This window comes from Sciurus vulgaris (genome assembly GCF_902686455.1).
Source record: "Sciurus vulgaris genome assembly, chromosome: 12".
Lineage (NCBI taxonomy): Eukaryota > Metazoa > Chordata > Mammalia > Rodentia > Sciuridae > Sciurus > Sciurus vulgaris.
Genome location: NC_136473.1, coordinates 9,684,079 through 9,697,161, shown reverse-complemented (window position 1 = coordinate 9,697,161; position 13,083 = coordinate 9,684,079). Strand labels below are relative to the sequence as shown.

The window sequence follows — 13,083 nt, the reverse complement described above, 5'->3', positions numbered from 1 at the left end:
AGGAGTGCAAGATCAAGGTGTTGGCAGAATTGGTTCCTCATGAGACCATGTGCAGAATCTGTTCTCGGCTTCTCTCCTGTTCTCTCTTCTCTCGGCTTCTCTCCTTGGTGGTTTGCTGGCAGTCCTTGGCATTCCTTGCCTTGTAGAAACATCATCCTAATTTTTGTGTCTGGGTTCGCATTGTGTTTTCCTTGTGTATGTCTCTCTGCATCCAAATTTCCCCATTTTCTAAGAACACCAATCATTGGGGTCGAGTCCACCCCAATGACCTCATTTTAGCTTGATGACCTCTGTAAAGCCCTATTTCCAAATGCAGTCACATTCTGAGGTATTGGTGTCTTTGGAGAGACCCAATTATATATCAAACACACTGATACTCACATGATTACCCTTCTGAGATTTTCACAGGGACAATCTATCCTGTTATAAAAGCTTTCTTGACAATCTTACTAAAGCAACAATTTTCACTATACCATAGGATGTTTTTGTAACATAGAAAACTGCATGAATAATTTTCATTTCTACATTGTAATTACTTACATTAATATTTATTTAGAATACATTTAAGTCTTAAAATTAGGCCAGATGCTACTCAAGTTAACTATAAAGTCGTGTTGTGTACACCTATCTAGGTTATCCATCAGTGAGGTTTGTGTCCTATGGGAACATACTAGCAGGTGGTAATTACTGGATCTATATAGCATCTATTCTTCAGAGAGAGAAAAATACTATAACACCCCCAGTGCCTCAGTTTTCTGTACACTCTACAATAGGGTTAATAATACCCAACTATCTCCCCTAAGATCACAAAGATGTTGTGATGACTCAATGCTCCCTAGAGCCCAGCATGCTTGTATGCAGAGCTTCTTATTATCATCTTTGTTCTGGTTCATTCGAGTTTATCATTAAGTACTTGGTTACCTGCAGAATCCTCTGCACTACAAAGACTTTTCGGTAGACGTTTTGTGACTTTTCCTCACTGCATGACCCTCAGTTACCGCCAAAGCTTCTGCATGTTCAAAGCGATCATAGACATCTACTTAGCATTTTTAGAGCCTGAGAGGAAGATTTTGTGTCTGCATTAGTGGGCCCAGGGGAAGGAGAGAGAAGAATGAAGGGAGGAGAGGAAGTCTCTGAGAACCGGAGGTCAGTCTAGATGGCAGATGCTTTCTAAGTTCACTCAAGCACGCCCCAGGTGTCATTAATTCCAAATGTCCCTTCCAACTCACAGCGACAGGATCACCCCACTCTGTCTCCTTAAGCCTGTCTCCAGGAAGGGTCCTTGGGTACTTTGGGAAGTTTGAACACACAGGTGGAGTCTTCCTAGACACGAAATGCGGAGAAGAACGAGGTGAGAAGCAGTGGGACACAGGAGCGCGGGAGCTCTGAGCGCCAGCGGAGTGCTGGGGAAATCCTGCTAGGGAACCATTCCTAATATGCCTAACACAGCGGACTCGTGGCCCTGGGGACCGGCCAGAGCAGCCTGGGGGCCACATCCACGAAGCCACGCGGTGCCGCCGGTGAAGGACCTGGGCAGGGCTCAGCTGAGCACCCCTTCCTCTCACCCTAGCCCTACTGGCGAGCGAGCGAGCGAGCACGCAGACTGCAGGCTCACAAGCCGCATCCGAGTTTACCTGACCCGACCGCAAGCTCCACCCCGCAGGCCTCCAGGCCGCCAGACCCTCTCCTGCTCAAAGCGGGTCCCTCAATGCCATTCGCGGTTCTATGCCCCGCCCCCTCAGAGCCCCGCCCACCAACACTTTTTGCCACGCCTCTCGTCACGCCCCCCCCGGGGGCACCCGCCCCGCTCCCTCCAGGACCCGTGCCACGCCCCGCCCCGCCCCTAAGGCTGGTTCCCCCAGAAGAGGACCCGCCCTTTTCCTCCTTAGCCTATAGGAGAGGACGTTGCGGTCCGCGCCGACCAATGGGAGCTGGGGAAGTCACGCCCCGCCGCGCCGTGCGTCGGGTTAAGAGCAGTCTCCCGGCTGTCCCGCCGCTAATCACACGCCATGTGGCGCTGCAGTGGGCGGCGGGCTCGGAATGCACTGCAGCGGCTGAGGGGCTGGTGAGACACCGAGGGCTGGGGCGGTGGGGACGCTGGGACCGGGGGGAAACCCGCGGGGCAGACGCGGGGACACTGGGACCAGGGAAGTGGGTGGCGGTGTGTGCACTGGAGGCGTCAGGGACTCTGCCATCCCAGTTCCTGGGTTGACATTTCCAGGCTCTTCATGCTCCCGCACCTGCAGCCTCCTGTTTGGGCCCCTGCATCCCGACACTTCTTGTCTGGAGTCCCTGAACCCCGAAACACCGCCTGTGGGGTCCCAAACTCAGATACCCCAGGGTGCAGAGCGAGGGCCCCTATAGGGGCTTCCAAGAAGCCCTTTCAACTTCTGGGGGTGGCAGAGCGTCTCCTCCCTCTCAGGAGTTTCTGTCCCAGCTACCCGGGCTAAGGTGATGCATCCAGAAAGTCTGCGATCTTAAGGGGGAACTAGACCCAAGGAATAGCCTGACCCACCTTCCCTTCTCCAACCTCAGGTGATCCCAGGGTGGGTGGCCCTGTGTGTGGGTTGTCAGGACTTTTTGAAGCAGAGTTGGTAATTGATGTGAATTTTAACATCTATAAAAAAAAGTAACTGGCAGTTTATGGTTCTCATAAACAGATTCACATCCATTTAATTTTTGTTTTGAGGCAGAGCTCTTTAAAGACCCGAGAGTTCCACAGGCTGTATTTTAAGCTGCTATATAAAATTGTAGCCTGGCATTGGACTTTTTTTTTTTTTTTAATGACTTGATTTACAGAAAAATAAAAAGATGATTTCAAAAGAGTTTAATTTTCACACCAATCCACAAAATCTCATTTAATTTATAGTGCTGTCTAGATACTTTCTGCCCAGGTAAGGAAACATGGGTGTGTCAGTGGTAGTGGGCCCTCTATGGAGTGTTTAAATTTTATTTAGGTAGGTAGTATGTTACTATGTGTATAGTAGGTTACCAGAAAGTATAATAGGGGAAGAGCCTTAGTTTTGCTCCTCAAGGTTTTCATAAACGTTGTGCTCTTGCTACATGAATTCTTGAATACATGAATTTCTTAAAATTCTTCTGTAATCCATAATGTAGAATTTATTAAATTAATAGGGAAATGTGGGTTTATTTTAGTATATCTCCCTAATATTGCCAATGACTAAGTGATTTTCTTTTCCTCTTATCTATAACTTTTTAAACAAATATCCCTGAGTAAAATGTAGAAAATCTTATAAAACATGTAATATTGTTTGAGAGAGTAATTATTAAAAAATTGTGTCACCATTACTAGGCTTAATATTGCCCTGATTATAACCCTCTACCTCCTTTCTAGGTACTCATTCTCCTGAATTATAATTATTTCCTTGCTGCTGTTTTACATTTTTACCACCTGAATACGTGCCTACAATAGTGTTACCTGTTTGAATAGCACGTGTGTAGAATAATACTGTGCTTTTTTTTAAATAAAAATCTTGTATTTTTGTTGTTGTTCACCATTATGTGACCCACATCTTTTTAAATGTAGTAGAAGTCATTTTATTTTTATTGCTAAGTTTATTTTATTGAATGAATAGTCCACAGCTTATCCATTCTCTGTTGATGAATGTCTGAGTTGGTTGAGATTAAGACTGTTAGGATCAATGCCACCATTCTTGTGAGTGTGTGTGCTGTGTGCAAGCACAAGTTTTCAAGGCTATAGAGAGGTGAAGGACTTCTTGAGCTCCAGCTTTTCTAAATACAGAGACATCAGAAACTTTCCCAGAATCATTCCAATTTGCACTCCCAGTCTCAGTGTATGAGAGTTTCTGGTAATAGTAAGCTTTTTAACTTCCACCAGCTTGGTAAATATGTCATGGGATTTCATTGTAGTTTGAATTATTGCTTTACTGTGAAGACCTCAGAATTCTGTCATGGCAAGAAGCCATTTCAACACAAGAATTGTTTGTATTCAATTAAGGAAAATCTGCACATATTTGTTATTTGTGAACATGTAAAAATAAAGTTTTAAACACAATTGATATTATAAACTTTATCTGAATTGAGGTATAAGGTCACAATGGAAAGAACTTTACTAAAACTTAATTTTCTGGAGTATCCAAGTATTTTCAGCATGTTGCTGAATTATGTTAACCAATTTTCTTAAAAATCGTCTGACTTTGGTGATGTTTCAATTCAGCTGTACACACCACAAAGGATGGAGGTGGAGAAGTAGCCCAGCTTGTGAGAGTGCATTGCAGTATAAGGTGGGAGAAAAGATCCACGGCTTCACTGTAAACCAGGTATGGTCTGTTTCGTTTGCGCCTTCTAAATTGAGGCAGGTAACATACACAGCTTCTGCTGGCATGTGAAATTCTTCAGAGCTGAGACTGCAGATCTTGTCCTGTATCCCCAGACCTGAAGAGCGAGTGTACACATGAAATGATCCCAGTCTCTCACTTGTATTCCTTCAAGCCCAACACTTTTTCAGACTTTAGAAAACGACATTCCTAACAACCTTCCAAATCAAACACTAATGTTTCTGCAGCCAAATCTGATTTTTCACTTGGAGTGTGATCAGTAAAAACTCAGTTGTCTACATCTCTTCAGTCGGGTTCTGTCATCAAATAGTTTCCTCTAAACTTGCATTTAAACTTTGTTTTCTGAGCCATCTGGGTCCCAAAAATTTAGAGAAGAGATTGTAGACCAGTATTTACTCAGTATATCTTAAAATGAATTTTGTTGATTTTGGGGTTTTTTTTGTTGCTGTTGTTTAAACCTTTCATATTGTTTTTTCACTCAAGGTAAGTTGAAAAGTATCTACTTAAATATTTGGTGGTTCACTTTGTGCTGCATTTGTTATAAACAAGGATAAATAGCTTGTAATAGAAGGCATAGCTTGATGAGCAGCATGCAGAGGTGCCACGGGCCAGGGGAGGAGAACTGATGGCAGCAGAGGGAGAAGCTTGTGATGAAGGTGACATTTAAGAAAGAAAGCCCTGTGACTCTGGGCAGGCCAGTGACACAGGTGAGTTCCAGGCAAGACTAGGAATGATGAGTCATGAAAACAGGGTCAGAGCATTAAGTCCCTTGAAGGCCATGCAGAGAAGTTTGGATTTATAATACAAGTTACCCTTTGAAAAGATCTTACTCAGAATGGTGGAGTCTTTTATTTTTCAAGTTAAAACAAATAACTTACTTTATTATAAACTGTGATTCCTGTTTGAGAAATAGTTACCCTGAAAGCTGTTATTAGGGTAACTCACCATGTCTCCTGATTTTAAGTACGTTAATCACCAATGTTAAAGTATAGCAAACTTGGGAACATAAGTAGTAACTTACCATCTGCAAGTTATTCAGAAATCAGCAGACTAGTTTCTGTGTGACACGTGTGTGACAGGGCCCCTGGATTAACCTCATGAGACTCCACTTCTGGTTGCAGCTCTGCCAGTAACTCCTTTTTAATAACGGCAGATTACTTTGATGGGTACTGAGAAAAGGGGTGGTAAGTGGTGTGACTGCCACAACTATATGGTGTGTGATTAAAGGAAAGAGGACTGGCATAGTTGAAAGACAGGACACTTTCTTTAATATCAAGAGCTCTGGAAATGTTCGTGGAGTCTTACCTAAAGTAAGAGATGATTGCCCCCTCTTTTGCTGTCCCCCTCCCTGGGGAGTAAGGTTCATTCATTTTTATTGAGGGCTTTATACCCTCCTGGTCCTTCTCAGTGTCCTAAAGGTCCTGGCTGTGTGCATGATCATCCTTCCCCGGAGGAATCAGCAGCTAGTAACAATCCCCACTTACTCAGAGAACCCATCCTAAACTAGATCAACTAAAGTGTATTCCTAGGAGAATCCTTCCCCTCTCACACGCTAAGGGCCATTCCTACATTTACCTTCCCTGTAGGGTTGTTCTGAGCATTAAATGAGCCATATGTGGCAAAGCCAGAGATGCCCAGCAGACATGCAGAGGATGAACCACTGGTATTGAGATGTGACATAGAATAATGGGAAAGAGAAGAGACATCATTGAATCCTGGCTGTGTGATCTGGGCAGCTCTTTTCATCACTCTGAGCCGTGGTTTTTTTCATCTATAAATGGGGTTGAGAATACCTCCCTCGTAGGTTATTTGTGACATGTTTAGAAAATGCGTAGCAAATAGTTAAGTGCTTAAGGAAAACAGAAAAGGTATACGATTTCATCAGCCTTTATTTAGGTCTTGATTTTCTTGTGTGCAAGATTGGGGATTTGGACAAGAGGGCCTGTGCCTTCCAACTTTCAAGTGCTGGCTTCCTGGCCCTAATTTAAAATAGAGAAACCTATTCTTTTCACATGTTGAAGACAATCATTCCACCTGGGTTTTGCTGCTCATGTTGTTTCTTCTTACATCAGGTAACTTCTGTTCCTGAACTGTTTCTCACTGCAGTGAAGCTCAGCCATGACAACACAGGAGCCAGATATTTGCACCTGGCAAGGGAAGACACAAATAATGTGTTCAGGTGTGTGGTACAGTGTAACAACACATTTTTGAATGTTTCTCTTTAAAATGCCTACTGTATGTTATTTAAAATCATGTGACACTAACATTTTACTTTTATTGACAGAACATCCTGAAAATATAAGGAAAAGATTATGTGAATTTCTGTCCTCACCTGATAAATACATTAAAATTTTACAGTCTGACTCAGTGATTTCCAGCCTTATCATCAGAAATTATAATGTTGAAAGACTGTGATGTTAGAATGATTCTTTTTAATAATTGGAAGTGTTCATATGTTTAGGATTTCTGTTAGACAGTATTACATTAACCTTTCCTGATTTGTTTATCCTCTTCTTTTCTTAGTGTGCAGTTTCGCACTACTCCAAGGGACAGTACTGGTGTTCCACATGTTCTTGAGCATACGGTCCTTTGTGGTTCTCAGAAATATCCATGTAGAGATCCTTTCTTCAAAATGTTGAACAGGTCGTTAGCCACTTTCATGAATGCCTTCACAGGTAAGGCTAATGTCCTGAACCATAACCACCATTGGGTTTGCCAGATGCAAACATTTACATTCACTTAGTTTCTAAGAGTAAAGAGAGTTATTAGCCATTAATAAATATTTTAGAATAAATCATTGATCTCTAGTCTAGTGGAAAGATTATAAATTTAATCCTTCAGAAAGCCACATCATGGTCAGATCATAAAAACTGAGTTTTAGAAGAAAGGTATCTGAGTATTTTCTGGAAAAGTTCAAAATAGTTTTCTTTAGGGATTATGGCTATATTAAAGTGTCTGTAGCATTGCAGTTAGAGTCAGTGTTGTTTGAGTTTACCTGAGAATGTGAGTAGGCTGGTGTGCGCGCAGAGTGTTCTGGGAAGGAGTGAGATTAAAGGGTAAATGAAAGCAGTGCTCGCATAGAATTAAGACTGTCTGTCCAGGAATATGAAAATCTCTCTAAAGGAACTTGAACTGCATGAACTTCCTCTGACAATGACCGTTCCTGCCTGTTAGGGGAAAACCTTGAGTTGGGTGTGTCTGGGCAAGTTGGGGAGATGAGTCAAGGAAGGAGGTGAAGTGTGGATCCAGAGTGGGGGCTTTTAGCTTCTATTCCTCGGACAATAGAAGTGACAGCTTCTATTCACTCTTACTGTTGTGGTGAAGTGAAACTTGAAATTAACTTCTGAAGGAATTTCTTGTATTTCAGAGTCTTACTTTTCATTGGCCAGATCTTATTGTTATATTGTGTGCGTGTGTGAATATGTAATGAAAAATCCCATCAATATGTACAATGCTAATGCACCAATAAAAATGAGGAAATTTAAATGACATGAAAGAAAAAAAAGTAAAAAAATAAAATCTTCCTTTTTTTATTTGTCCCCAGCTAGTGATTTTACTCAGTATCCATTTTCCACACAAAATCACAAGGATTTTCAGAATCTCCTCTCAGTATACTTGGATGCGACCTTTTTTCCATGCTTGCGGGAACTAGATTTCTGGTATGTAATGATTAACTGATTGGTTAATTTAGATTTTAGTATTAGAATCATATCATATTTATTTATTTATTGTTATTTAGGCAGGAAGGATGGCGACTAGAACATGAGGACCCAAGTGATCCCCAGACACCCTTAATCTTTAAAGGAGTCGTCTTTAATGAAATGAAGGGAGCATTTGTAAGTATTTTTCTTTTTTCTGTTGTGTTAAAAGCATGTTACTAAATATAGAAATGCTTGAAGGTAGTTAACATTTAATTATTTAAATTCTCACCTTAAGTATTAACTTACTGTATCAGCTGGTTAGTGTTGTGAGCAGAAATGACCAGTGGTTGAAGGGTCAGGTATCATTGTGTGTCCTCTTGATTTAGAAGACCAGCCCCCATCTGTCCTAGTCTCTGAAACATGGTGTGGCTTGTGTGCTCCATGTTGCTTCTTGGTTTTTGTGGGCTCTTTGACCTGGCAAATTTATCCTTTCATACCCCACTTGGTATCATTTCTTCCAAGACACCTTCTTGAAACTCACATCCTCATGTCCATATAATGGGTGGACCAAAGGTTCCGCCACATCCATTCTCTTGTCTTTAGGGGTGCAGTCTTTCACCCAACTCATATTGAAAAGTCAATTACTCTTCTCTTCCAAGAGAGCCAGTTGTTGGATTCAGTGCACAGATTATGAGTAAATCAAATGTTCCATGAAATCATACCTGCATGAATGTCTTGATTACCTTTAGGACAGTTTTATTTGCCACATGGTGCAGGTATATGTTCCAGAGTGTGACTAATTTGCTGCATTGTAACACAATAGTGTGTTTTATACTCATGTTTCACTTAGTGCTGAGAAAAGCATTGGCAAGTGATTTTGTTGTTTTTATGGACATCATAGAGTATGTGCACACAAACACAGATCGCATAGTCTACTGCTCATCTAGGCCATATTGTAATATTAGGGGACTGTCATTGCATTTGTGATCCATTGTTGACAGAAATGTGGTTATGCAGTGCATGACTGTATTTTGCATATTAATTTTTTTTTTTTTTTTAATTTCAAGACAGATAATGAGAGGATATTCGCCCAGCACCTTCAGAACAAAATTCTTCCTGACCACACTTATTCAGTGATTTCTGGAGGTGATCCATTGTGTATCCCAGAACTCACATGGGAACAGCTTAAGGAGTTTCATGCTACTCACTATCACCCAAGTAATGCTAGGTAATGTTTTAAAGGATTAATGGTAAATTAAGAATTGACTTGTTTGCCTTCTTACACTAAATGACACGACTTCTCTCACATTTAACCAAGAAATGTTTAAGAACTAGATAAGGCTTGGGAAGATGATTTGCTTATGTTTTTGTTGAACTTCTTTTGATGTTCATTTTAAACATCTGTGGTGATAACCGTCATTGGCACAGAATGGTCCTTACAAACAGCCTTTAAAGTCACCCCGATGGAGAGTCCAGCGCTGCTGCCTGGCCTCTGTCACAGCCCCAGTACTTGTAGAATGGGCGTGCTTGTGATGGCATCCACTTTGTAGGACTGATTTTCACAGCACCTGAAAAGCTTAAGCTTTTCCCTTGGCACATTGAAGTGGTGGATATAGTCATTGTTGTCTGTTTAATGTATCACTAATAATTATATTTACAAATGAATACTAGTGTAAAATCATACTTGCAAGATTTTTTAAAAAAATTAAATTATGAAAAGTTTCAAGCACATATAAAAGTAGAATTCCTATACACTTATCACAACTTTTGAAAATTTTTTGAATTTTAGACATCACAGTTGTTTACCCCTAAATAGTTTTGTGACCCCAACACATACAAATGTTTTCTTATATAACATTTTTAAAAAACAAAGCATACTTTCTTTAAGCCCTGTATTTCTTATTCCATATTTAAATTCTCCATACTCCCCCAAATGTTTGTTCAGTCGAAATGAAGCCACCCATGGCATTTTGTCATTCAGCCTGTCCTGGTGCCCTCTTAGGGAGGGTGGTGTGAAGTCAGGCCTGGCTTTCTCTACTTTCTGAGCTGCTGCACTGCTTTGTGGTGCTCTTTTATGTATCCTTAGATTTTCAAGAACTGGAACTTGGATCCCAGGACTTGGTTAGAAGAAGGGTTAACTTTTTTAAAGGGAGTCCTTCAGAGGGATGCTCATGTTACCTGCTGCATTCCCATCAGATACTCTGAGGCCTGTTCATGCTCAGGGGCCTGCTGAAGTCACCCTATAGGAGGGTGACATCTGGCCTCTGTGTGGTGAGAGCTTGCTTTTATCCCTACAATCACAGGTCATCGGGCAGGTGGAGATTCTGATACCTGTGAGAATTGCTTGAGTTCCTTGTCACCTTATTGGTAACTGTTGCATGAATCAATACTTTATTAGAGTTCGCCAAGTTTTCCCATTCTGTAATTACTTCTGCATCTGTTAGCCGGTCTTGTACAAAGAAGAGCTCTCCCTTATCAGCTAGGACTGTTGAGTTACCCTGAAATATGGCCTGCTGGGACAGGGACTGCTTTTTTCCAACTTTAGTGGTTCAGATGGTAGCAGAAGCTCTCTCTAATGATGTTGAAAGAGGCTTCTTTCCTCTCTCTTTCCTGCCCTCCAGGCTTCTTTGTTTTGGTTTGCTTTTTATTAACACTGTGATATCATGGAAGTATTTTTATGTTTGTTTGAAGCTGTGTGATCAGATGGAATTTATATATTTTATAACTGAAATGTCCCAGCTGTGGGCCATGGGAGTTCCTTTCTGATACTTTCTGAGTTTTCCTTGATTTCTTTGGTTTCCACTCCCCTATCCTATCCCCACCCCATGGCTCCGGGCTCTTCTCTGAATCTTTAGCTAGTCCCTTATCCACCGAGTGCTTTGACTGAATGGAGAAAGGTGTTGAAAGATCAGCATCTGAACTCTGGGGGTGCTGATTGCTAGTGCATTAACCAAGCTTTTTGTGTGTATAATTTATTTCTAAACACTTGAGCATAGAAGTATTTAAAGAATCTTTAGGATAATCCCAAATCTTAATCATAGCTCAGATAGCTTTATAGTAAAGAAAAAGATCAAGTCTGGTATTGTAAACCCTTTCCTCTGGTTTATATCTGTAATCTGAAATTTGTAGCTTAAAATTGAATTTTTTGAAATTTTTTATCTTTTTCTGTCAATATTAGCTATAGGGTGGTAAAATATTTAACAGATAACTCATTTGGTTTTTATAATGCCTTTATAGTAGGTTTAATACAAAAGATCAATATTTGCTGCATTTGCATTTAATGAAGCCCCAGTTATGGTTTGTGGGTTTGTGTATTGTTTGAGCCACCTACCTTATTAAAAGGGCAAAAGCTTCTATCTGTGTTTGCAGTTAAACTAAGTGGAACTATGTATATTTTTACTCCAACATGGAGAGTGTTGTTAGCTGCTATAATACTGTGTATCCTCTGTTTCATGCAAAAAAAAAAAAAAAAAACCATCACCTGTTGAGTTCTAATTATTTAATCTGAAACAGACCAACATATTTCCTCAAAATTTTAGGTTCTTCACTTATGGTAATTTTCAATTAGAACATCATCTAAAACAAATTCATGAAGAAGCACTGAGTAAATTTCAGAAAATTGAACCAAATACCGCAGTGCCAGCCCAGAAGCCCTGGGATAAGCCCGTAAGTGCCCCATCCAGTTTTCATCCGTGTTTTACCTTTTTAAATACGTTCAGACAAGAATCCATTGTGTACTAATAGTAAGATTCTAACTGTTGTGGTTAGTACAATTTATAGAGAGCTTTTTAAGACTAGGGAATGGTTATTTGTTTAGAAAGAAACCTAGTGAAAAGCTCATCTTGGAGTATTTTATATATCCAAATAACCTGTTTCAGTCACCACCAGATTCTTTTCGTACTAACGTGACACATCACGTCATTTTGCAGAGGGAATTTCAAATAACATGTGGCCCACATTCGCTTGCTGCAGATGCCTCTAAACAAACAATGGTCAGCGTTAGCTTCCTCTTGCCAGAGTAAGTATGCATTATTAAAGTTTGTACTAGAGGAAGAACAGTAAAAAAATACGCAGGTTGGAAGGTTAGGAGCAGAATTCAACGGTCAATTGTAAATCAACATATAGCTAGGATTCAAAAGTCAAACAGGTTTTAAGAATGAGAACAAAATGTCAACAGCATTTTTAATAACACTGAAAGTGATTATGTGGGAAAATCAGTTTTTTCAGCCATCCAGCAGAAAAGTGATTTATGCCCTTCTATTTTAAGGCTCTGTTCCTCCAGAGGAAAAACTGCCGTAGAACTGTAGCAGTTGTGTACATTTTTATGATCACAGGTCCCTTTGAATATGAGAGTACTGTGATCACTTGCCATAGAAAAATATACACATACAAAACCTTGCAGTTCTAAAGATGTCATGGAGACCAGGTGAGAACTGCAGCAGGGACTCTTGGCTCTATCTCACGATTGCTTCTTGTGTTGCCGTGATACTGTACCTGTAGTTAAATAATATACGTGAAAATACTTGTCAAACTGTCATGTGATGAGCATTCAGTATGCATTTAGATTATGTGGTTTGGAGTTAAAAAAAAAAAACAAAACAAAACAGCCCAATATGTTTAAAAAATTTGTCCATATAACGATTGAAACAAATGTAAGAATTTCTAGTAGAACTTCAGCTTGTTTGGAGATAAAATGTTATTTTAATAGTGATTTTCAGTGATTTAAGAAACATTTAAAATTGCTAAAGATTTTCCCTTTTGCCCACCCCATTTCTTTTTTTCCACAAAGTATCACCGACACTTTTGAAGCATTCACGTTAAATCTTCTGTCTTCACTCTTGGTTTCTGGGCCCAATTCCCCCTTTTACAAAGCCTTAATTGAATCTGGACTTGGCACAGACTTTTCTCCTGATGTTGGGTAAGTTTTATTATTAGATTAGATCAGTAGTTATCAGTTGGCAGTTTTCCACTGCCCCACTGGAACACTTGACACTCAGGGACATCCTGGGTTGTTATAACTGGAGGGAATGCTGTTGGTGTTTAGTGGATGGAGTCAGGGATGCTGCTCAGTGGCCCACTATGCTAGGTTGGTCCCCTCTCCTAACAGGGAGCTCTGGATTAGA

The 13,083-nt window shown here is 40.5% G+C and overlaps 1 protein-coding gene across 1 annotated transcript in view; it reads left to right on the top strand.

Annotated features, from left to right (window-relative positions):
* The first annotated feature begins 1,945 nt into the window (after positions 1–1,945).
* The window catches only part of PITRM1 (pitrilysin metallopeptidase 1), a 32,603-nt gene continuing 21,465 nt past the window's right edge, over positions 1,946–13,083 (top strand). Inside the window, exons 1-10 of the mRNA XM_079107039.1 lie at positions 1,946–2,065; positions 4,199–4,301; positions 6,392–6,498; positions 6,843–6,994; positions 7,864–7,978; positions 8,059–8,155; positions 9,028–9,188; positions 11,500–11,626; positions 11,890–11,978; positions 12,750–12,878. Coding sequence (XP_078963165.1) covers positions 2,010–2,065; positions 4,199–4,301; positions 6,392–6,498; positions 6,843–6,994; positions 7,864–7,978; positions 8,059–8,155; positions 9,028–9,188; positions 11,500–11,626; positions 11,890–11,978; positions 12,750–12,878 — 1,136 coding nt within the window. The 5' untranslated portion in view covers positions 1,946–2,009. The remainder of the gene's footprint in view (positions 2,066–4,198; positions 4,302–6,391; positions 6,499–6,842; positions 6,995–7,863; positions 7,979–8,058; positions 8,156–9,027; positions 9,189–11,499; positions 11,627–11,889; positions 11,979–12,749; positions 12,879–13,083) is intronic.